The 26,114-nt window shown below is 41.9% G+C and overlaps 1 protein-coding gene across 1 annotated transcript; it reads right to left on the bottom strand.

Annotated features, from left to right (window-relative positions):
• Positions 1 to 10,041: 10,041 nt before the first annotated feature.
• On the bottom strand, positions 10,042 to 12,522 carry FJX1 (four-jointed box kinase 1). The gene has a single exon (XM_075838015.1). The coding sequence runs from the start codon at positions 12,025 to 12,027 to the stop codon at positions 10,840 to 10,842; it is 1,188 nt and encodes a 395-aa protein (XP_075694130.1). The 5' UTR covers positions 12,028 to 12,522; the 3' UTR covers positions 10,042 to 10,839.
• Positions 12,523 to 26,114: the final 13,592 nt, after the last annotated feature.

Below are 26,114 nucleotides of genomic sequence, written 5' to 3'. Positions count from 1 at the left end.
ACAGTGATCGCTCCTATACCATTGACATGCCAGGAGTCAGTTAAATCTAAATGCAGTAAACTCATATGAACAAATATAATAGCTTTCCAAAAGACCACCTCTTTGAGGAGACCACCTCATATTTTTATTGTATATTGGCCCTCTCCGCTGAGAGGACCTGGTCATCTCTCGGAGGTGTCACTGTATTGATGGTCAGGGTCCACTTTAAGATATGAAATAGTATCTGTATAAAGTAAACTATAACATTTGGTCCCCATCCTCAACATTCCGCCGAACTGCATAAAATACCAGATGGGAATGTAATACTTGTCAAGTATATAAGCTAAATATATCATTCCCACAATGTATTTTTCCTTCTCACATCTCATTTGCAGCTTTTGCATACTGGAAAAGCAGATGGCTGAAACTACCCCATAAGTTGTCCTAATAAGAACTGCCAGACATAAGTGTGCACTGAACCGAAAAGTACAAGGACACACAGTAACATTTTCTTGATCTATGATCGGCTGATTAGTGGATTTTATTGAACATTGAATGTTTTTTATGTACAAAAACACTGAAGAGACCCTACAGAGATCATCACCAGCGCATCCAAAGGAGCTTCAACTACTTCCTGAGACATCACTCCTTTTAACTATTTGGGGAATAGGATGGTCCTCTGGGAACTCTAGATCATTGGACACTGCTGGATTTAAAGGGTTCATTTTGGGCAATACATATATATATATATATATATATATATATATATATACTGTATACCCAAGTCTGATTGAAGTGATACAAACATAGAAAAGCGGATATACTGTATGCCTTACAAGACAATCTATACCAATGGTCTGTGGCTCTTCTGATGGTCTATATCATGATAACCTTGAATTCTCCACAGCTGCCCAGCTTTGCAGTATGTTCGCATTGCTCCTTCTTCTAGTGGGAATGATATAGTTGATAACAATACCTTAGGCAATTACAAATAATGCAAGTCCCAAAAATGTTACCCCCAAACGATATGTTAAAGGGGTTATTTACTTAGGACAATCCCTTTTTGTTGGAAGGGTCTCTCAAATATAAAATGATCACAGGGTGTCCTGCTGCTGAGACACCTAGGGATCAGTTGCAATCGTCAAGGGAATTCGAGAACATGTTACATATTTCTGCAGTGCCACCACTGGTGAAATGGAGCATTACATCCTGCCTATTGAAATTAACATGCCCGGTCCTCCAGAGAGAGATGTTCTTTGTAGCAGCTCTCTGCTCCGCCTAATTGAAAGTGGTCCCCAATAAGTTACTCCCCTCTATAAACTAGGACTGCCATATAATGTTTTTGAAATTGGGTATTCTAAACCAGACAACCCCTTTAAGGATTTTGACTGTATTTCATAGGTGTCAATTTATGTAAAATTTTGGATTTCCTGTTATGTGTAGTCTATGTGTATCCCTTCTGGAACCTGTCAAATCTTGTTTTTCAGATTGCCGTGGCACTGGAAGGGTTAAACTCACCCCTGGACTGCGCTTCCTTCAATCTGCTCCTAATCCTTTAAGGAAGATGGATGGTTTGTTCTTACCTGAAGTATTAGTTACGCTATTACTTACAGAAGGAATAAAACCAAAGGCCATTTATCCGCCTGTCAATATTTCCTTAAGGCAGCAATTCAGATCCGGCCCGTAATGTGCGGTCATCAGCGATTATCCTAAATTATTATTAATGCCTGTAGAATGAGATATGAAATGTAGCGTTCTTGCTGTGGAAATGTACATTAGATTTATCGTCTCCCACATACTAATCTATTCTGCTGCGTGCGCAGGATGGGGGGGGGGGGTGTGATTTACATAACCACATTGTTTCACTCTACATACATTTATGTGTGAGAGCATATAGCGAATACATTCATCGCAGTCACAGGAATGAATGAATGCTGAGCCTTGTGGTTCTTAAAGCTGCTGGACCAGGTCACGGGAAAACAGCCTCTGATTTACAGCCGTTTTTTATGCATCAGGCGTTTTTTTATGTTTTATACGGCCGTTGTTGGAGCTGTTTTTCTATTGAGACAATGAAAAACAGCTCCAAAAACAGCTCGAGAAGTGACATGCGCTTCTTTTTTTACGCACAGTATTTTTAAAGGCCCGTGTTAAAGAAACGCTCCGTCGGAACGAAACGCCGCTTTTCCCATTGAAATCAATAAGCAAATGTTTGGAGGCGTTCAGCTTCCGTATTTTCGTCCGTTTTTCGGGGCATTTAAGGACCGAAAAACGGCTGAAAATAAGCCGTGTGAACATACCCTTAAACCAGTTTGGGTCTGCAAACGGCGCAGGCAGAAGCGTAACTTGAAGCTAGCATCTACCATTGACAAAGTCTCATTCACCTTGTGCTTGCAGTGTCTGGTTGCCGTAAACGTACCCCTAGGCTCCCATTTACCCGACGGAGGCCAAAAAATTGTTCCTTTGGCCTTCGTCGTGCCAATATATATCGGAGATGCCGTTTTCTGTATAGAATTGCACAGCAGACTCTTCCATACAGAGGCATCTAGTAAAAAAAAATGCATACTGTGTGGTATATGTTTTTTTTATCACGAGAGAGGAGCCTATGAATGGCAGATGCCACTGAGTGGCATCCATCAGAGGTATACGTCAGGGGTTGCCATCTTGAAATTCTTCTGACAGAAATCTTTGACGGACACTGCTAAACGCAGTGTGAACAGAGCCTGATACAGGTGTCTTCTTATGTGCCAGCAAGGCCTTTGGTCCACCTCAGGCACTAGGGCCCGGGTGCGACTGCTACCTCTGCAACCCCTATAGCTACACCCCTGGGTCTGGGTCATGTCCTATTCTAATGTTATAAGGCGATCTCATGACAGCAGCGTCTATGAATGAACCCGGATGAAGAGCAAAGGCACCAATGACTTTAGTAAATAATTTTACATTCATTGTTTTACGAAAGGAAATTCAAAACCGTTTTATGTCTCCACAAATGACCTCATTGTGAAAAAGACAAAACAATTTGGATATTCGCCAGCTGAGGATTAATAGGAATGTGCAGAATTTTTACGCAGCCCCTGAGCAGTTGCTTTAAATGCGAGTAACCTAATCCCACATTTATATTAGACTCTCCAGAAAGGACAAAAAGATGATTATATTGTCTTGATGCGCAGCACTGCACACATTTAAATTACCATCCAAATGAGTTAAGCGATTGGCGCCCATTATATTTATTTTGCAAAGAAGACGTCAAAAGAACGATTTATATTCAAATATCCGCAGCTTTATTCTGTACTTTACAGCATAAATGTCGGAAAACATCCAAAATCCAAAGAAATGACCTCAAATGAAGTTTAATCTGCTTGGAAACAAAACTAAATAAGACATAAAGGGAGCGATTTATGAAAAATATCTAACATGAAAATTGTCATTGTTGCCCATAGCAACCAATTAGAACTCAGCTTTCATCTCTTTAACTTGTCTGGTAAAATGAAAGCTGCGCTGTGATTGGTTGTTATAAGCAACAAGGCCAGTTTTCATAAATGGAGCCCAATGTGCTTCAACCAGTCTATGTGGATGTATAGAAAAGTCTTCCTAGAAGGCAATGCAGGCTTTGGCCATCGTATTGGAAAGGGAGAAGTTGCCCATGGCAACAGTTCAGATTTCAGGTCAAGAGGACTTCTTAGAGGGCATTTCCTATGGTATTGAAAAGGGAGAAGTTGCCCATGGCAACCAATCAGATTTCAGCTCTTATTTTTCAGAGGCTCTTTCAAAAATGAAAGCAGCGGCCTGATTCGTTGCCATGGGGGACTGCTCCACTTTAACCTGTGCAAACGTTTTGATAATTCTCCCCCATTGTATCCTACCGGATAACCAAAAGGTTTCTGGGCTATATAATGGCACCAGTACATACACTATAAGACCGATCTTTTTTCGGGTAGCCGTACATGGGTAGATGTAGAGTTGTTCGGTTCATCACACAAAGACTTTCCGATATGCCGGAAAATTTCTATGTATAATATCAAGTGATTCTGATTGTAGAACGTACATGATATCTTCATCCTACCTGGTCTGATTCTCGCCTGATTTTTATCATGGGTAAAACAACCAGTCTGGGCTGCTTTTACTTTGACAACATTTTGGTTATGTTGTTAGCGTGCAAAGCCCCCTATCGTCAGAACAATCACAAGAGGTAAACGTCAACAAATGATAACATTTCTAGATCTCTGATTGCTCCAGTAATTAGAAACATGCATTGTTTACATTCAGAGGCTGTAAACCTATCCTCATCAATTCACTGACAGGATGCAGAAGTCTTGAAAATGATGATAATTCATCACCAAACCTTTTTTATTCGGAGATGCGTAAAGAATGCAAAAAAATAATTTTCTATGAAACCAAACGTATATGGACGTTTATGGATGTCACTCGAAATGCTGGAAATGCTACAACAAATCTGCTACGTGTGTCGGTACCCTAAAGGTGCCCCATTATAAACGTTGTACAGAGCAGCAATACTGCCATGTGCTTGAGGCCTTTGACGTTGCATATCAATTAGAGTAAAAAGTGTGATTGTGGGGGTCCGACTTGAATTTCTTGAATCCCGCTTAATTTTATTGGAGAATGACCATGCATATCTGGAACCGGCTGTTTTCTGTTTTAGTTCATAGAATAGTGAATTAAAGGCATAATCAGTTTTTTTATGGGACGCACATTTCCTCCCTGTATTGTCTTATAGACAATGCAGCAGGGTGTGTGTGCTTTGTGGCAGCTGAAATTAATGGGAATTAATTGACAGAGAAATGTCGAAGATTATTACGGTCTCTAGGAAGTGGTGGCGTTCAGTATCCTCACCCAGAGAGAGTGACAGGGGAGCTGCATACAGAGCCTTTTCTGTGTGTGTATAGTGTTGCTATTCTGCTTTATGTAGTCCTCTAGCAGGACAATAAAGCTGTTATGAACTCGCCCACCCTCTAATGATAATGAGGTGATTCTGCTTATTCTGTCCCAGTCTATACAGCAAATCTGTCAAGTGAGCAGCAGAAAACGGGAAGTGTCAGCCTATTGTAATTGCTCTAGTGACCAGTATTTCAATATATTTTTTTATGAGGACATTCACATAAAAATGTAAAAGACCACCACCAATTTTTTTTTATTTTAAATATGTTAATAATAAAAGTCTAAATTAAATAATATTTCATTTTTTACTTATACTTTTACCTTTAAGCTGTAAAAAATAGTCAAGAAATCCAGGCTTATTGAGACAATGTATAGCAATACAAATGGAAAAAAAAACTTTACAGGTCTAGTTAAATCATTCCACTACTGAAAGTGTTAAGAAGTGCTGAGTAGCAAGAAAGCCCCAGGCAGTCTAAGAAAAGGGGCGCTCACCTCTCCTCAGCTCTGAGATCTGCTCTCCAAGCACTTTCCAAGCAAATTAACCACTGACAAGCAGATGACATGGCTCAGAGAGCGTCTGTGACCACAGCGCTCCCTATAAATCATCCCCTATAACCTGTCCACGAGATGGAACGCTGTGTCCAGGCCCAGAGGTCAACGGCACTTAAATTCTAGCAGTGCTCCTGTCCCATTTATCAGAGCTTCCCAACCATGTAACCAGCAGTACCCACTATGGTCCGTGCCCACCACAGTGCTGTTTTTATGTCACCACCGCCAGGCCTTGATATCAGACTAAGGAGATAAAATATTCAGTTGTGTTTCACAACCCAAACTTGTATTCCTCAAAGAGCAGCTAAAAATAGCAGAGGTGAAACTTCCATGACATAAAAGAATCATCACAACAAAGAAAATTAAAAAAATATGCAGGAAAGACAGGAACGGAGACCTTGGGGCAACATGACTCATTTACTAAGCGGAGATGTTTTTGTAGTGACCCTTAAAGGGATTTTCTCTACACGCTCAGGTCCATTTTATAGTCCGTAAGTGATAGTGGGGGTATTTTTAGTTGTAGTGAAATATTTTCTACTCGGTCATCATGACAATAGTTGGATGAGCTGAAAAAGTGACAACCAGTATTCTGAGTCATAAATATGCTCAGATAAGTTGTCACTTCCCTTCCCCCGCTCTTCATGGTTAAGGAGAATTTTAAATCAGTGCTCCATCCAGAGGCATAAAGGAATGATTTATTCTAAAAAAAATAAATCAATTGTATTTGGCTTTGACTTTGACTAAGAAAGTTGTTTAAACAGTCCCTGAAGTCAGACAGATGATTAGAAGGGTACGTACACTTTTCCAACCATTTTTATATAGCTCCAGTGCATTAAAATAAAAAATGAAGCACCTTTGAAAATAGTCATAATTAAAAAATCTCCTACCTTTTTATGTCTACAGCTCCTGTGCAGACTGATATGACTCTATGGTAGCAGACTACAAACAAACCCTGTGCAGTCTGATCCTGCAGTCTTAGGGCACATTCACAGGTGGCGGAATTGCAGTGGAATTCTCCAGCGGCCGTTTTTTACATTTGTTTCTATAAATTTTTTGGAAAGTTAGTTCAGACGTTGCAGAAAACTCCGCTGCGGACCATAGGCTGTGGTGCGGAATTTTCACTCAGAAGCATGCACTGTCTGTTGCGGAGAAGAAACGGAATTTCACTGCGTATTTCAGCCTTTGCAATGCAAAAATTGAAATCTGCGACTTAAAAAAACGCCCCATCTGATCAAAACAAAGTTTTTCCCATTGAATTCAATGGGCAGATGTTTGTAGGCGTATACACCCCGAAATACGCCTGAAAACACAGTGTGAACATACTCTTACTTTATTGCATCTGTCCTCTACTTCTTGCTTACCCACCAAATAAATAATAGCAAGAAGATAGGAACAGATGGGTGAGTGTGTGACTGCAGGATCAGACTACACAGGGTTTGTTTGTAGTCTGTAACCATGGTATCACACAGGTCTGCCCCCACTAAACGGTAGGAGATCTTTTAGTCAAGACTATTTGCCAAGTTTCCTATTTGTTTATTTTTATCTTAGATGCATTGGAGCAGTAAAATATTTCCGTACCTACCCTTTAAGTAGCTGGATAAAACTTTGACTGCTGCTTGATGGGATCTAACCATTTAGGCTTCTGTTGGATACCCAATATTTGGCTTCCAAATCTGTCAACCTGCCACATACGCTAATGAGTATATGTATCATCCCTCTTGGTTAATGAATTGCAAGTACTCACATTTACAGAAATTGTATTTCAATTGCAGGAAGATCTGCTCTTTTGGGAACCATCTAATGGTCGATGATGCGCCCTTGTAGGGTATTCAAAAGATCTCATAGTTTAGAGAGGCCAATCCTAGTAACGGGATCGCCTTCGTAGACGTACTGTAGCTTTGGGCAGTTTGGCACCCCATAGTAGTGCGGTGTAGTTGCAGTGGTGCATTATGCATGTCGCTTGGAAACAAGATGAATGCTGCCCCCTGGCACAGCCTATAATGATGCCCATGTGCCTGATCCCTAAAAAAAAAAATTCAAGTGTCAAGACTCGGTTTGGTATAAATTTCCAGCCATCAAGAAATCCTGTCACAGCACATAGTCAATTATCTCTGGTTTACCCGGGAAACAGGGTGGCATTAGCGCTGGAAACTACCGCAAAGTGGGTTAAATATTATTCGCCATCTGCCATTACCGTTTATAGACTGTGCGAATCTCATATAACATTACACATCCAGAGCTGTTATCTTGGACCAGCTCTCGCCCCATCTGTTAGAAATTCTGTTGACTTTACATTTGATGAGCTAACTATCCAGCATGGCGCCGGCCTCGTCTGAGAAATTTATTGGAATATCCGGCGTGTTTAATCCATCTTCATTATTAGCCGGCAATACGTTTAGAGAACACATTTTATAATGTAACAATAGGAGAGGCAGGAACATTAATTTTAATGGGAAATGATTAGGCTCTTGTGTCCTGTCAGCATAAAATGGGGGAAACTAGGTAGTCATGATCTGAGGCGAGAGGCATTGTACACCTCATGGAGGTCCATAGTTGCTAATGAAGCAATATTCTGAATCTGAACATTAGTTCGGCTTAAAGGGTAACTAAATGTTCAAAAAACTTCTGACATGTCATAGTGTCATGTCAGAAGTTTTGACCGGCGGGGGTCCGAGCACTGAGATCCCCACGATCGCTAAAACAAAGAGGCAGAAGTGCTCGGGTGAGAGCTGAGCCGCTACATTTCTGATCGGCTTTTCTCGGAAAGCCGAGGAGTTAGTGTACAGACTCATAGACTTTCTATTGAGCCCGTACACCAATTACTCGGCTTTCCGAGAAAAGCCGATCAGAAATGAAGCGGCTCAGCACTCACCCGAGCACTTCTGCCTCTTTGTTTTAGTGATCGGTGGGGGTCTCAGTGTTCGGACCCCCACCGATCAAAACTTCTGACATGCCACTATGACATGTCAGAAGTATTTTGAACGTTTAGTTATACTTTAAATCCAACCTGTGGCCAGGGGCGTAGCTATAGGGCGTGCAAAGGTAAAAGTTGCACCCAGGCCCAAAGGTCCCTCTGCCACATTAGTAGACACCCATATTATAAGTGGGACATGGTAGTTGGGGGGCCCTTTTACATATTTGGAATTGGGGCCCTGCAGTTTCAAGTCAAACCCCAGGCTATCAAGGAATGCTGGGGGACCGCTGTATGAGATATGTAGGAGACACGACACCCATTTTTTAATACCCTATTAGAGAATTCTGAGTTAATAATAGGAAGTCCCCCATTCAAACCCCTCATCCATTAGCAAGAGCTACAACAAACGTTTCTCTCTCTGTAGGGCCCAAAACACCCATAAAGTACAAGGACAGCCCATGGATTTTAATAGGACTGTGTAATATTTAATTTCACCTGTGATGGCGCTGCAGGGAAGTTGAACACTTGTTGCCAGTTTCGCCCTGATCGCCTGGCCTCCTAGCTGTGAGAAACCCAGTGATCAGATAATTGTCAGGGACCCTTCTAGCAAATAGGGATTGTCCAAGGTGGACAACCCCTTTAATAAAAAAATTTGGCCCCATTTACATGTTTTTTGTTTTTTTGACAGGAACAATATAATTCCCTGGTCAAGCTTTATATATTTGCACATGTTTCTGACAATTGTATTGTATCCCACGGCAACAAGAGCTTAACTTTATTACCCAGAGCTATAATCCGGTTGCTACGGGTCACAGCGCGGTCTCTGCAGTGTAAAGGTCATGCTCAAAAACCAATCAGTCTTTTCATTTTTTGTGTCTGATAAGCTTAAACTTTATCAATGTGTCAGGATTTAGGGTGGATTAGGAGCAAACTCTGTGGCGGTCTGGAGTGAATAGAGAAAGAAGTCCTGAAAAGGCGGGGGAGGGGGTGTCTAGTTTCAAAAATGCTGGTCTTTGATGTGGAAAATCCCTGTCGGAGCGATGGCGGCTTCTTTATGATCCGCAGGTATAGAATACATTATTGTAATGTGCAGAAAAAGATGCAGACCAGCATGTTTAATATATACCCAGTGTCAGACGGGCTACATTGGGCCCACCAATGCCCATCCTCTCAGGTACTATTCATTGCACTGTAAAATCTACAGATCATTGCACCCACAGGTCATATCATCAATAAGGGCTGATGGGATATTTGTGAAATAACTCCAAAAATGTTTAGACCCTAAAAGCAAGTGATCCATCTGCTCAAGTCCGCTTTACATGATCCACGTTGCAGCCAGGCTCCATTGTCATACTAGAACGTGGGTTTATCACTCCTTCGCCGGGTCATCTAGTGGGCCAGTAAGCCCCTAGATCCCAATGCCCATTATTTTAAGGCGGATCAATGGTCCAGATTATTGCTCATCCTTTACTAATGAACCAAATACCACATACGAAAAAAATATACAGATGTAGCAGAGCTGACATTCAACCTTTTGGAGCTAAAAAGTTAAAATAATGCAGCCAGTTAGCCTGCAGTCCCATGTAAAAACAACAGAAAACACATCATGATATCATAATGAGTGATGAAACTTACCCCCTGACATAGACGTAGCAGAGCTGATTAAGTAATCGCAGGTAATATTTTTTGGGAAATAAAAACAGCAATAGCTTTATAACAGAATTTATTTGGTCCCTCATTTCTTCTACAGCTGGTGGGGAAAAAAGTCATTCCTAATAAATATTTTACAACACTGAACCCACCAAAAGAAAACACCATCGATGCTAAGAACTTGGTCACCTTAAAGGGCCACAAGTCTAATCCAAAATGTCCTTTAGATAAAGGAGCCGTTAATAACATACAGAAGAACATTTCGATATCTTGAGTAGCCCGCTTTATTGCTAAGCGGCTGATGGCAAGCTATTGTTCTATGTTATCAGCCTGGATATTATCTGACGGCAGCATCCTCTTGTTAGGTTACTAGACAGGAACCCTGATGTATTTAGGAATATTTCACTAGTATCATTAGTGCAGGTGAAACTTTTACAAGTACAATTGTGAATGTTATTAGTAGCTGAAACATATAAGGTTTTAGTCCCTGAAATATTAGAAATATCATTCCATCCCTGTGTATTAAACACCTGATCTTTTTATTATCAAGTTTTATTCACTGTGCCTAGACAGTGGTCTACAACCTATGGCACTCCAGCTGTTGTGAAACTGCAACTCCCAGAATGCCCTGACAACTAGTTTCACAACAGCTGGAAAACCATGGAGGGGACACCACTGACCCAGAAGTACCAATCAGTAGTATTTGCCTATCCTGTCAGAAGACAAGACCCTTCAGCACACTAACCTACGTTAGGAAACCTTTTGGCTTCTCCCATATGGCCCAGTACTGCCCAGCACCACACTGGTCCTCAGAAACTGGTATCTGACTCTCTTGGACGCCAGTTAACCCTTTATCAGCTGTACTTGCCTTGGCAGGTCTGTATATGTCTATAAATTACCCCTACCCTATTCTGCAAGATCTGTGCCTCTTGCTCAGTTAGCATGCCTAGATCTGCAGCCAAGGGCTCCCTGGCTCTGTACAGCGCGTGTAGCTCCTCAGCTGATTTCCGCGATAAGTAGAGTTCCCGCAGCCGCCTAGCCACGCCCCTGCGGAACAGACACACCGTGTTCAAGAGCTGCCCATTGTATTTGTCCCAAGTGTCCCGCAGGCGGTATCCATGGACCAATCCGGCCTCATTATCCAGTAGTACAAGGATCCCATCGGGGGTGCGATGTAGATTGTTCGTTCCTCGCAACATGACACGTGAATCCCACTGGAGACTGAAGAGATTGCTCACCAGTCTGTCAAAGTTGGCAGTCAGATAATCAAAGAGAATGAGATCTCCCCATTGTGCCAGTTCCAACACATCTGTGTGACCTGAGCGCAGTTCCTCACGCAAGGGGAGCAACTTGCCATTCTCAGCGCGAAGGGCTAGAGGTGGCAACACTGAACTTAGATTGTACAGCCAAGGGGTGAGAGTAACCAATGACCCTGACGTCCATCCTGTGCCCCCCAGTTCAGCTTGTACTGGTGCCCACTGAGAGCTACCCACTTTGGAAAGAACACAAGGTGGCACAGTGTGCAGTCCAAGGAGGCGAGAGAGGTAAAAAGAGAGGACCTCTCCCTGGATCTGCTCCGGGTTAATCCCATAACGTACACATGCCCGACTCCCATCGGATAGAGTCACCAGTCTATTAGTGCTGCGCCCACAGCCCTTCTCCATTGACACAATGCTCGCTGTCCGGGCAAACTCCTGCCAGTGTAAAGTGTACTCATCTGAAAAGCCCTGGGGTAGTGCCCTTTCCAGTGCCCGAGCCCAGAAGATCCCTTGCTCCAGAGGAATAAAGGTCTGTGAGTGGTTTCCCCCATTACTGGTGTTTGCTGGGTGTCCATAGGCAGTAGCTCTATGTTCTGATCCAGATGGGTGACCGTCAGTTGCTGGGGGTGTCTGTGGAGAAAGCGCAGGGAGGCGCAGAGCTCGGGGTGCTCTTTGAGGGAGAAATCCAGGGTGATCAGTCGGGTGAGAGTCCTTCCATGCCCAGAAAATACTCCCCACCAGGAGAAGGACTCCGGATATGATCAGAGCCACAGCTGCTTTCATCCTGGAAGAAGACCCTATTCACAGCTTGGAACATCCACAGGGACCCTCAGGGCGCAGTGCAATCCCTCGCTGGGTGCATCCTCTTATTCTCTGTCCAGTTTTCTCTGGGCACATCCCAAGTCTTAGTATTTGGTCCTTCCCTCCTTTAGTAGGCACATTGTAGGTTTGGCCAGCTCTTTGTGTCCTGGAGTAAAGTGCTGGAGACCCCACATTGGGCACATTGCCGGATGATGAACTGGCACACAACTACAGGCAGCTCATTGTGTCCTGTGCGCGGCACATGCTGGGGGCTTTGTCTTCTGAGGATGAGACCCTCATGCCAGCCAGGGTCTCCCAGTTCTTAGAAAGTTGCGATCCGCTCCTTGTGTTGAGCAGGATACCAAGCAAACCCTATAGAGATTGTGCCCAGAGCATGCAGGGCGTGCAGGGGGCTCCGCATGCAGCCTCTGTGCCTCTCTCCCTCTTATCTGTTGTGTGAAGCATTGGGCTTTGCATCTTCCAGATGAAGAAGAGAATATTCCCACACCCTCCCCAGCCCACTCATGACCCGGCAGCTCCTCCTCTTAAAGGGGCTGAGTCTTACCAGGCTAATTTTGTGACAGCATTTAAAGGATTCCAGATGCAAGGAGGATGCTTTGTTGCAACATTTAGGAATTGTCATTAACCCACCGCAGGCATACCTACCCTATAAATACTAATTTGCCATTTAACTTTTTTGCAAGGCTCTGAGTTACACTAATGCAGTAAATTAACTTGCAGTCCTATGCAAAAAAAGAATCCAACTCCAAAATAATAACCAATAAATTATCTAATTAGTATAACACATTGCGAAATATACAAAGACAAACTCGGCTCTGCTACATCTGAGACTTAGCTCTGCTACATTGCTACAGCCGACTATATTCTTAGACTGAATGAAACACTGAATTAAAGGGTTAACCTCTCCTTAATTGTTAAATATTATTTTCCTTTATGTTTATTGTATCCTTGTTGTATTAAAGTATCTACCCGTTTCTGAACCTGGGAGCAAAAGAGTTAATTCAACATGGAGTATCTCCCCTAAGTCGCAGCCTCAGCACATTGTCCTGTAGCCCACCTGCTCTGCAAGGGTTAGGCGTGAGGTCATCCATGCAGGGTCTTAACACTCCCCTCCTTGTATCTCCTAAATAGGATCCACCACTACTGTATCCATCTGACTGATCTGAATAGATACACACAGGGCAGAACAGGAGCTCCCCCTAGAGGTGCAATAGTGGAATTGCAGTTTGCCAAAATATTTTTTGGCTTTACAGTGACTATAAAATTGGATTTTACAAGAGTGTCGCATCTGCTGTAATGATCACAGTTCTCACCCTTTTTAACTTTTACTGTACTTGAGTAGATGCCTCTAATAGAAGACTGGTCCATAATTTTAGAAAAAGAGATTAAAAGGGGGTTGTGTGCAAATAAGTTTTATTTACTGTATAGTGAAAATCTATAAAAAAAATTACCATATCTCATAGTTACATTTCTTACTATTTTCAAAACTTCTGCTTGTTGTCATTGAATAAGAAGCATTCCTCGTTTACATTCAGAGGTTAAGAACTGATCCTGAGTTAGTGTAAACACTTCACACTACCGTTACTATCCGTTTAGTTCTATTCCATCAGAGGAAGAGAGGATCGAAAGCTTAAACGGAAAGCAACGGTTCCATTAGAATTACCATTGATTTCAATGGTAATTCTTTTGTTTCAGTTGCTTTCCGTTTGTCTCTGTTCAGCTGGGTTTCCGTTTTTTTTTTTTTTTTACGGAAACAAAAGTTCTACAGACGCCACTTTTGCTTCCTGGAAAAAAGACAGAAACCTGGTGAACAGAGCCAAATGGAAAGCAACTGAAACAAAAGAATTACCATTGAAATCAATGGTAATTCTAACGGAACCGTTGCTTTCTGTTTAAGCTTCCGATCCTCTCTTCCTCTGAAGGAATAGAGCTAAACGGACAGTAACGGTAGAGTGAATTTAGGCTTCGTTCACATCTGCGTCAGGGCTTCGTTCATGGGTTCCGTCTGAGCTTTCCGTTAGGGGAACTCATGAACGGAATCCAAACTGAAACAAACGGAAACCATAGGTTTCCATTTACATCAACATTGATTTCAATGGTGACGGATCCGGTGCAAATGGTTTTCGTTTGTCACCGTTGTGAAAGGGTTCCATTGTTTTGACGGATACCGTACCCATGAACGGAGCCCTGACACAGGTGTGAACGAAGCCTTAGCCTTAGGGTATGTGCACACACACTCATTACGTCCGTATTTGACGGACGTATTTCGGCCGCAAGTCCCGGACCGAACACAGTGCAGGGAGCCGGGCTCCTAGCATCATACTTATGTACGACTCTAGGAGTCCCTGCCTCCCCGTGGAACTACTGTCCCGTACTGAAAACATGATTACAGTACGGGACAGTTGTCCTGCAGCGAGGCAGGGACTCCTAGCATCGTACATAAGTATGATGCTAGGAGCCCGGCTCCTTGCACTGTGTTCGGTCCGGTACTTGTGGCCGAAATACGTCCGTCAATTACGGACGTAATTAGTGTGTGCACATACCCTTAGAGCTCTGAATCACATAACGAGTCATGGACCTGTATCAGTATAGAAACTTGTATAATCTGGGAAATTATCTTTTCATTTAGGGCAAAACAAATTGGATCTATCTGCATGATCTATAATCATCCGATTGAGAAGGGGTGGAAATATGTGTGTAAATAAGGGGTTATGCCATAAGAAATAAGGGGCTATGCAAAATAGAATCGTTTTTTTTCCAAAAACATTGCCACACTTGTCTAAGGACAGTGTCTCGTACTCACATGAATGGGGTTAGGGCTCTTCTTACACCACATTTTTGGTGCAGTAACGGCGTATATATTGGTATATATATAAAATGTCCTAACATATATGGAGATTTTTAATAGACTTTAACCGGCAATTATATGCCGAAATGGTGTCCTATGGCATACATCTGGCCAGTATACATCGAGAATCTGCAGTCCCAACTATACTTAAAAGCTCTGACGACTGCACATTTCAACACAACTGTATGAAGAGAAATGCATACCGTGCGGCATCCATTTTTTATTGCAATCAATGGAAGAAATATTCAACCATACAGGCATATAATTGCACATTACTGTCTATACGTTGGGTGGGACAGTTTTAAATGGTCCCGTTGAACAGAAACACTAAATGCTAAACTTAGTCTAAACTGCAATACCAGAGACAGCCCATTGCCAAGAGTGGCGCTGTTTCTGCAAAAAATAGTTTACATTTGATCTAATTTTTTACAACCCCTTTAATAAGGTTCTGTGTTTGAATATATTTTTAAACAAACCTGGTGGTGTGCGTGTTTCTGGGGAGGTAAACTGGCCATACAATAGTGATGAAACCACAATCTAATACAACCCCCATTGCCTTTTAAGCTGTGAAAGGTTTAAAAGAAAAACAACATCTAACACAGAAGAAGCCTCGATTGATTGACACATGATAAACAAATTATTCCCTCCGGGGAATTCTCCAGGTTGACAGTCCCAATACTGACATACACACAGATGCCTAATCACTCAATGATGCCGAATATTCATGTACGCTAAATGCAAGCCACACCTGATGCCAAGAAAAGTCTCATCTTATTTATACCTCATGATTATCAGGAAGATGTATCATAGGGATTTATTTATAGTTGTTTCATACTCTATTTTAACTCTAGACGCGTATTTCTAACTGTTCACGGTTTGTTAAAAATCCCATATATCACCTTCTTTTAAAAATCCAAGCAGGAGGAGAAGTTAGCTACTTCCTCTCCCACTGATGTCACCATTGAACTACACTTTCCAGCATTCACTGTCTTTCACCTTGTTGAAAAAGACAAACCTGATAACCTTATAGACCTTACAGAAGAGTAAGGCTATGTTCACACAGAGTATTTTGCAGGAGGAATATCTGCCTCAAAATTCCGTTTGGAACTTTGAGGCAGATTTTCCTCTCCCTGCACGCCGATTTTTGCAGCGATTTTCGCGCCGTTTTTCGTCCGCGGCCATTGAGCACCGCAGGCATAAAACACAGCGAAATACGCTTTCTCTGCCTCCCATTGAAGTCAATGGGAGGTCAGAGGCGTAAACACCCGAAGATAGGCATGTCGCTTCTTTTTCCCGCGAGGCAGTTTTACTGCTCGCGGGAAAAAGACGCCGACGCCTCCCATTGAAATCAATGGGAGGCGTTTTAGGGCCGTTTTTGCCGAGTTTTGCGGCAAAATACTCCGTGTGAACATAGCCTAAAGGGTCAAATATATATGACACATCCCTTGTGTACAAATAAACATTTGGTCACTGCTACCAGATCATGTTTTTCAGGTTCAACAGCTATGTCTCTACACACTGAGAGGGATGGGAAGTGGCAGGCGCTCTTACTGTGATTGGCTGTCAGGAAAAACTGGGAGCGTGAAGGGGAAGAACTCACTGGTTGACCAGGTGACTAAAATTTAGCCCTGTGAGAACTTATATGGTGGACCTAATAACTACATATAAATATATCAAAGGTCAATGCAGAGATCTCTCTCATGTTATATTTATACCCAGGATTGTAAGGCTGGATTCACACGAGCATGTTCGGTCTGTAATGGACGAAACGTATTTCGGCCGCAAGTCCTGGACTGAACACAGTGCAGGGAGCCGGGCTCCTAGCATCATAATTATGTACGACGCTGAGTCCCTGCCTCGCCGCGGGACAACTGTCCCGTACTGTAATCATGTTTTCAGTACGGGACAGTAGTTCCACGGAGAGGCAGGGACTCTTAGCGTCGTACATAAATATGAAGATAGGAGCCCGGCTCCCTGCACTGTGTTCGGTCTGGGACTTGCAGCCGAAATACGTTCCATCCATTACGGACCGAACATGTTCGTGTGAATCCAGCCTAACTATAACAAGGGGGCATCCCCTATGCCAAGAGGTAAAGAAGGTTTCTACACCAACATAGTAGAGGATTCTTTACTGTAAGAGCAGTGAGACTATGGGACTCTCTGCCAGAGGAAGTTGTTATGGTGAATTCACTAAAAGCTTTCAAAAGGGGCATAGATGCCTTTCTTGAGTTTAATAATAGTACAAATTATGGTTCCTGGATTACTGTAGATGGGTCGTTGATTCAGTGATTTATCCTGAGTGACAGATTTCTCCCTAAAATAAGGAAAACTGGTTTTGCCTCATGCCGCCCCCCCCCCCCCCCTTCCTCTGGATTAATATTACAGAATAATAGACTAAACTTGATGGATTTAAGTATTTTTCAGCCTTATGAAATATTATAGGGACATTGTTGTTGTAATCCAAATGACCATTCACTTCAATGTCTGAATATTTAGATCCACACAATATTCCTTTAACAAGCTGGAACAGGAACAAGACGAAGTATAAGAAGTGTTGTCATGGGGAAGCAAAAGATTTGCGCATCTTATATGTGCAGTAAAGCAGCTTTTAATGAATGCTTTTGGTTGCTCCTTTTTTTTAAGGAGAGCGAGATTGAGGGGACTTATGACAAATGGTAGCGGATGTGGGATCTTGCAGTAAAACCGGGCTGTTTATAAGTGGGTGTAAAGAAGGTTTCTGGTATTCTATATGAATGATCTTCTATGCTACATTTGTCATGTGTTTAACTCATATCCTCACAACATATGTTTCTACATTCAGCATCCACAACGACCTTCCAGTAAACAATATTAAAGAGAAAGGGAAATTGGGGTAAAAGGGTTACTGTTCCTTTAAATCAGCCAGTATGTCAATAATGTCACAAGTAAGAGTTTATTGGATAAACTGTGGGGATGGAGCAAATCTAGTTTCTCACACGGCGCCCTAAAAATAACAACTCATGTAAAATTGTTAAAGGGTAGTCTGCTTTGGACAATTAAATTTTGTTAGAAGACTCTCCAATAAGCCGAAAATAGGGTGTCTTGCTGTGACCCCCAGTGATCAGCTGTAATCTCTGGAGGAACCGGGCAGCAAGTGTTTAGTTTCTCTGCAGCGCCACCACAGGGGAAATGAAGCATTACACTGCTGTAATTGATCTCAATGGGCTAATTGTGTAATGCAGGAGTGTGCTGGGTCCTCCAGAGTGAGAAACATACTTTGTAGCCACGCTGGCTAATAGATGATAGCCCTAAATGTGGGACTTTCCATTAACTCAGAATTCCCTAATAGGGTATTTGAAAATGGGTACCGACATCACTCCCCATCAATACATGGGGTCACACCTATTGACTAAATGGGTAAATGCATAACTGCCATAATGTGGTCATCCAGGGTCAGACCACGCATAGGAAAGGCAGGTGGTACCACCATTGCAGAAGCGTAGCTCATTGGTTTGGCTGTGGTAGGTCAAAGGGCTACAGATGACCAATATAACTATGTTTCCTCAAACATAGCTACTCACCAGTGAAGCCAAATTGCAGAGCTCCAGGTGGCCAATATACTCCCAATAGGTTCTCTATCTATCCCACTCTTGGCTTAACAAGCGTAAAACACTTTAAGGGTATGTTCACACACACACTAATTACGGACGTAATTCGGGCGTTTTTGCCCCGAATTACGTCCGAAAAATGCGTCTTGAAAGCGTTGACAAACATCTGCCCATTGAAAGCAATGGCCTGACGTTTGTCTGTTCACACGAGGCGTATATTTACGCGCCGCTGTCAAATGACGGCGCGTAAATGGACGCCCGCGTCAAAGAAGTGACCTGTCACTTCTTGGGGCGTAATTGGAGCCGTTATTCATTGACTCCAATGAAAAGCAGCGCCAATTACGTCCGTAATGGACGCGGCGTTCAAGCGCCTGCACATGCCGTTACGGCTGAAATTACGGGGATGTTTTCTCCTGAAAACATCCCCGTAATTTCAGCCGTTACGGACGCTGTCGTGTGAACATACCCTAAGGCTGGGTTCACATGACCTATTTTCAGGCGTAAACGAGGCGTATTATGCCTCGATTTACGCCTGAAAATACGGCTCCAATACGTCGGCAAACATCTGCCCATTCATTTGAATGGGTTTGCCGACGTACTGTGCCGACGACCTGTAATCTACGCGTCGTCGTTTGACAGCTGTCAAACGACGACGCGTCAAAGAAGTGCAGGACACTTGCTTTGGACGTTTTTGGAGCCGTTTTCTCATAGACTCCAATGAAAACAGCTCCAAAAATGGACGTAAAAAACGCAGAGAAAACGCAGTGAAAAACGCGATTTGCTCAAAAAACGTCTGAAAATCAGGGGCTGTTTTCCCTTGAAAACAGCTCTGTATTTTCAGACGTTTTTGGTCCCTACGTGTGCACATACCCTAACATTGATCGCCATGGGCCCTTCAAGCCCCGTGGGCCCTGACATTTACCCAAGTTTGCATGGTACTGATGCCAGCACTGCCAAATTGGATTCTGCACCTGCCCCTCTGTACTTATAAGAGCAACAGGGTCTTCCCATGTGTGGCTGACTAATGAAATAATGATAAAACCAGACATTAGATGTACAACAGTAGAATCGTACATTTTGTCCAAAGTGGGGGGAAAATAAATCTCAACATGTGACCCAGATCTAAAGACTGAGTTCAACGAGGGTGCTGGCTCTCATTGAAGAGACCTAGCGGGTGTATGCAGACTTATTTACAGGCAGTGCTCCATGGGAAAGAAGTATGCAAAATAGCTCAAAAGAAAATCGTTATTTATAACGCCACACATTAGGTTGCTGCTGAGTAATGTTTAGATTTTACTGGTGTGATACTGCCCCTTAGTGGATGAAAATGGTAATGAAATTAAAAATGTTATATTCCTTTTTTAATGGAATTCCCAGTGATGTAAACAAATTTATTGACAATGAATACTACTAAAATACTGCCCCCTATCTACAAGAAAATAACTACTATAATATTGCTCCTATGTACAAGAATATAACTACTATAATACTGCCCCCTATATACAAGAATATGACTACTATAATACTGCTCCTATGTACAAGAATATAACTACTATAATACTGCCCTATATACAAGAATATGACTACTATAATACTGCCCCCTATATACAAGAATATAACTACTATAATACTGTCCCCTATATACAAGAATATAACTACTATAATACTGCCCCCTATATACAAGAATATAACTACTATAATACTGCTCCTATATACAAGAATATAACTACTATAATACTGCCCCCTATATACAAGAATATAACTACTATAATACTGCCCCTATATACAAGAATATAACTACTATAATACTGCTCCTATATACAAGAATATAACTACTATAATACTGCCCCTATATACAAGAATATAACTACTATAATACTGCCCTCTATATACAAAAATATAACTACTATAATACAGCTCCCTATGTACAAGAATATAACTACTATAATACTGCTCCCTATATACAAGAAAATAACTACAATAATACTGCCCCTATATTCAAGAATAGAACTACTATAATACTGCTCCCTATATACAAGAATATAACTACTATAATACAGCTCCCTATGTACAAGAATAGAACTACTATAATACTGCCCCTATATACAAGAATATAACTACTATAATACTGCCTCCAACGTACAAGAATATAACTACTATAATACTGCCCCCTATGTACAGAAATATAACTAATATAATACAGCCCCTAATATACCTTCCTTTCCTGTTCCTCCTTTGCCTGTGATTCTTCTATGCTTGTTTCCTGGCTTGCTGCTGCTGCTGCTTGTACTTTTGATCCTCTGCTTGTTATTGACCTTGGCTTTCTGACCACTCTCCTGCTCAGCGTTTTGTATCTCGCTCTCTCCTGGTTTGACTCGGCTCGTTCACTACTCTTGTTGCTCACGGTGTCTCCGTGGGCAGCTTCCCCGTTTCCCTGCTTTTGTGTACCCCTGTCTGTTTTGTCTGTCTTGCACTTACTGAGCGTAGGGACCGTCGCCCAGTTGTACCCCATCGCTTAGGATGGGTCGTTGCAAGTAGGCAGGGACTGAGTGGCGGGTAGATTAGGGCTCACCTGTCTGTCTCCCTACCCTGTCATTACACCTATATACAAGAATATAACTACTATAATATTGCTCCCTATGTAAAAGAATATAACTGCTATAATACTGCCGCCTATGCACAAGAATATAACTAATATAATACTGCCTCCTATATACAAGAATATAACTACTATAATACCGCCTCCCATATACAAGAATATAACTACTATAATACTGCCCCCTATATACAAGAATATAACTATTATAATACTGCCCCTATATACAAGAATATAACTACTATAATACTGCCTCCTATATACAAGAATATAACTACTATAATACTGCCTCCTATGTACAAGAATATAACATACTATTGTATATAGGAGGAAGTATTATAGTAGTTATGTTCTTGTATATAGGGGGCAGTATTATAGTAGTTATATTCTTGTATATAGGGGGCAGTATTATAGAAGTTACATTCCTGTATATAGAGGCAGTATTATAGTAGTTATACTATTGTATATAGGAGGCAGTGTTATAGTAAACTACTATAATACTTCCTCTATATACAGGAATGTAACTACTATAATACTGCCCCTTATATACAAGAATATAACTACTATAATACTGCCCCCTATATACAAGAACATAACTACTATAATACTGCTCCTATATACAAGAATATAACTACTATAATACTGCCTCCTATATACAAGAATATAACTACTATAATACTGCCCCTATATGCAAGAATATAACTACTATAATACTGCCCCTATATACAAGAATATAACTACTATAATACTGCCCCCTTTTTAAAAGAATATAACTACTATAATACTGCCTCCTATATACAAGAATATAACTACTATAATACTGCCCCTATATGCAAGAATATAACTACTATAATACTGCCCCTATATGCAAGAATATAACTACTATAATACTGCCCCCTATATACAGGAATATAACTACTATAATACTGCTCCCTATATACAAGACTATAACTACTATAATACTGCTGCTATATACAGGAATATAACTACTATAATACTGCCCCTATATACAAGAATATAACTACTATAATACTGCCTGCTATATACAAGAATATATCTACTATAATACTGCTCCCTATATACAAGAATATAACTACTATAATACTGCCTCCTATATACAATAATATAACTACTATAATACTGCTCCTATATACAGGAATATAAATATTATAATACTGCTCCTATATACAGTAATATAAATATTATAATACTGCCCCTATATACAAGAATATAACTATTATAATACTGCCCCTATATACAAGAATATAACTACTATAATACAGCCCCCTATATACAAGAATATAACTACTATAATACTGCCCCCTATATACAAGAATATAACTACTATAATACTGCCCCCTATATACAAGAATATAACTACTATAATACTGCTCCTATATACAAGAATATAATTACTATAATACTGTCCCTATATACAAGAATAGAACTACTATAATACTGCTCCCTATATACAAGAATATAACTACTATAATACTGCTCCCTATATACAAGAATATAACTACTATAATACTGCTCCTATATACAAGAATATAACTACTATAATACTGCCCCCTATATACAAGAATATAACTACTATAAAACTGCCCCTAATTACAAGAATATAACTACTATAATGCTGCCCCAGGTATCCACTAGGGACCATGATGCTTTGCAGCCAGGCATCACATTCATTGATCTAGTAGCATACTTAACAACATTTGAACTCTAAAGGGGTCTAGAGCTGCATTGACCATTTAGGCTTCAGAGCTGAAATCTCTCAGTATTCCCTGCTAGCTTGCTCTGGGGGTTTCTATTGAGGGCTGTGTCATCTTTACATCGGGCACTGTACAGTAATCTGATGTAAAAAAACAACTTACTGCCCCCCACATCATTTGCCTACTGTCCTGTAAATGTATTGAGCTAGCCATATACACTGTACAGCCTTATATTGTGCAGGTCGCCCTTGTGCCGCCAAAACATCTGACATGTTGTGGCATGGACCTCAAAAGACCTCTGAAGGTTCCTGTAGTATCTGGTACCAAGACGTTACCAGCAGATGCTTTAAGTCCTGTAAGTTGTGAGGTGCGGCCTCCATGGATCAGACTTATTTTCCCAGCACATCCCACAGATGATCGATCGGATTGAGATCTGGAGAATTTCAAGGTCAAGTCAACACTAGAGATAAGAGAATTTCCCAAAATTAGTTTCGGGCTCGATTCAGTCCGAATAAATTAGTCGTAAATCGAAAGGATCCCCAATGCCCTAAAAACTTGTGTCTGACCACTCTTGTTAGTTACTAACCACTGCACATCGGGAACACCCCAAAAGACGGGCCATTTTGCAGATGTTCTGACCCAGTCATTTAACCACTACAATTTGGCCAAAGTTGCTCAGATCTTTATGCTTGCCCATTCTTCTTGCTTCCAACTTCAAGAACTGACTGTTCACTTGCTGATATATTATATTATAATGTAATCAATGCTATTAACTTCACCTGTCAGTGGTTTTAATGTTATGGCTGAATGGTGTATATAAGGCCGGGTTCTAACGTTGCAAACCGCACCGACATGTAGATTGGCGTGGTTTTCAAATTAACTGCAGGTAAAAACACTTATATTGTGAATGGCCGTGCGGTAAAATGTTGTTTAGCTGCATAAACAATGCCACTAACAATGAAAGTGCCTTTACCTGCAGTCAATAATCCAGACGAAAAACTGCACCAAATTGTGGTGCAGTTTTTCGGGGCGGCATGTCCGCTGCGGAAACAGCAAGTTTAAAAAAAAAAAACGATGTCTCTTTGATCGGCGCTCGCTGCATCGGCCATTGTAATAGGAGTTTAATTTTAGGAGCCTCCCAGTCATAGCTGGAAAGTATGATGTACCTTTTTATTCCTCTTATTTTGGCATGCTGTGGTTTTTCTATTGGATTTAGTGAATTGTGACATGTCCCATTGGATGCCGTATATCCAGCTGTACTGGGGTTTATTGGAACTTGCATATGGAAGGATTTTTCTAGCTCTATCTTTCCATCTGGTGGTAGGAAGGAGAACTAAGACCTATAATATCAAGTTTCTAAAACCCAAAGAAGTTACAAGCCTTGTGCACAACACGTTTTTAACAAATACACCAGGAAAAGAAAAAAAAACGTATATGTCAAACACAGGCTGTTACAGATGCCTAACGCCTCATGCACATGACCGTGTGTGCCGTCCGAGTCCCGTCAGTGACCTGAGGAAAGATAGGACATGTTCTATCTTAACTCGGATCGGAGACTCGGACCATTTTTCACGCACCCGATTCACCCGCTAAAGCGAATGGGTCCGTGAAGACCATCGGGTGCCACTCGGATGCCATCAAAAATGTCCCGAGTGGCACAACAGTCCTGGGCTTGAGGTTACAGTGGCAATCATCACTATAGATTTTTTTGTTATACGTTAAACGTATATATGTCATGGACTCTCATGACCCTGTACATCACGTACACAATAAATAGCCACCATTATAGTCAATAAGTGATGTTAGGCATCGATCTCCCAAAGACTTTAATGGTATCCTTTTAAGGGCTCATTCACATGAACGTGAATCTCGTCCGTGTGATGGCCATTAAAACAACGGCCGTCACACAGACCCATGTATTTCAATGGGACCGTTTACACGACCGTTGTTTCAACGGAGCATGTGAACGGTCCGTTGAAAAATAGGACATATCCTATTTTACTGCGTGTCACGCATCCCTCCATAGACTCTAGTCTATGGGGGATCCGTGACAATGCGTCCTGCGCGGGTCCACCACGGACGTGAAAAACCGCTCACAATGTAGGCATCTGACCGGGAAAGGATAAAGAATAGGGAAAATCCTTAGACGCCGCACGTTAATTCAGCCGGCGCCACACCATTTGAGATACAATGATCCACTTCTATGGTGAGAGACGTTAACAGTCACATATTAGTTCTTTGTGGACTGATTGGCTGAGACAGTATATTGGTAGACCTTGGGTAAAACTCAGGATCATATACGGAGGCTTCAAAATCCACCAGGCGCATTATGGACCCATATCATGCTATGCTATCCATATTATGGATCTGCACAACACCTAAAATTTGCCCCTGAATGTTCTCCCAACCCACAAGAACCTTACTTAACTCCGTTTCGGGGCATAACATATGATCACAAAGTCCCATAGAAAAACTTGGAAGCAGGACCCACTTCACAATGACCACCATCATGAGGGAGTTTGTTCAAGAGATGGAAAAGTTGTGGTTATCTAGGCCCCTTCTCTACCATTGTGTCTATTCCTCCCTTGTTCTCTCAGTGTTCTCCATTCCTCTATCCACTCACCTTTTCTCTACCTCTCCTGGCCTCTGAGGTTCTTTTAATAGAGGTAGTGGGCCCCCTCAACCTTTTCTTTCCATAGCTGCTGCTATTCATGCAACCCTGGTAGTTCCAATTATGCCTGGGGTCCTACATTATAGAGGTCTCAAGGTTTGCTTGTAAAGGATCTGCCAGACACAGCTTCTGTGTCGACGCCCGTGGTTACTCAGTCTGCACCTGCTCCTAAGTCTGATATAGTGACTCCTTCATCCACCACTCAGGCTGGGAGGCTGAGGAGTGGGAGAGCCTATCACAGCCTGGCCAGACGGAGCTAGCTCCCGCCCTCTGTCTATTTATACCTTCATTTCCTGCTTCTCCTTTGCCTGTGATTCTGCTTGTTTCCTGGCTCTGCTGCTGCTGCTTGTACTATTTGTCCTCTGCTTCATATTGACCCTGGCTTTACTGACTACTCTCTTGCTCTGCGTTTGGTACCTCGTACACTCCTGGTTTGACTCGGCTCGTTCACTACTCTTGTAGCTCACGGTGTTGCCGTGGGCATCTGCCCCTTTTCCCTTGGCTTCTTTGTACCCTTGTCTGTCTGTCTGTCGTGCACATAGTGAGAGTAGGGACCGTCGCCCAGTTGTACGCCGTCGCCTAGGACGGGCCATTGCAAGTAGGCAGGGACTGAGTGGCGGGTAGATTAGGG

Source organism: Rhinoderma darwinii, chromosome 9 (assembly GCF_050947455.1).
Source record: "Rhinoderma darwinii isolate aRhiDar2 chromosome 9, aRhiDar2.hap1, whole genome shotgun sequence".
In the NCBI taxonomy this organism is placed as follows: domain Eukaryota; kingdom Metazoa; phylum Chordata; class Amphibia; order Anura; family Rhinodermatidae; genus Rhinoderma; species Rhinoderma darwinii.
This window is presented reverse-complemented; position numbering and strand designations above follow the sequence as displayed.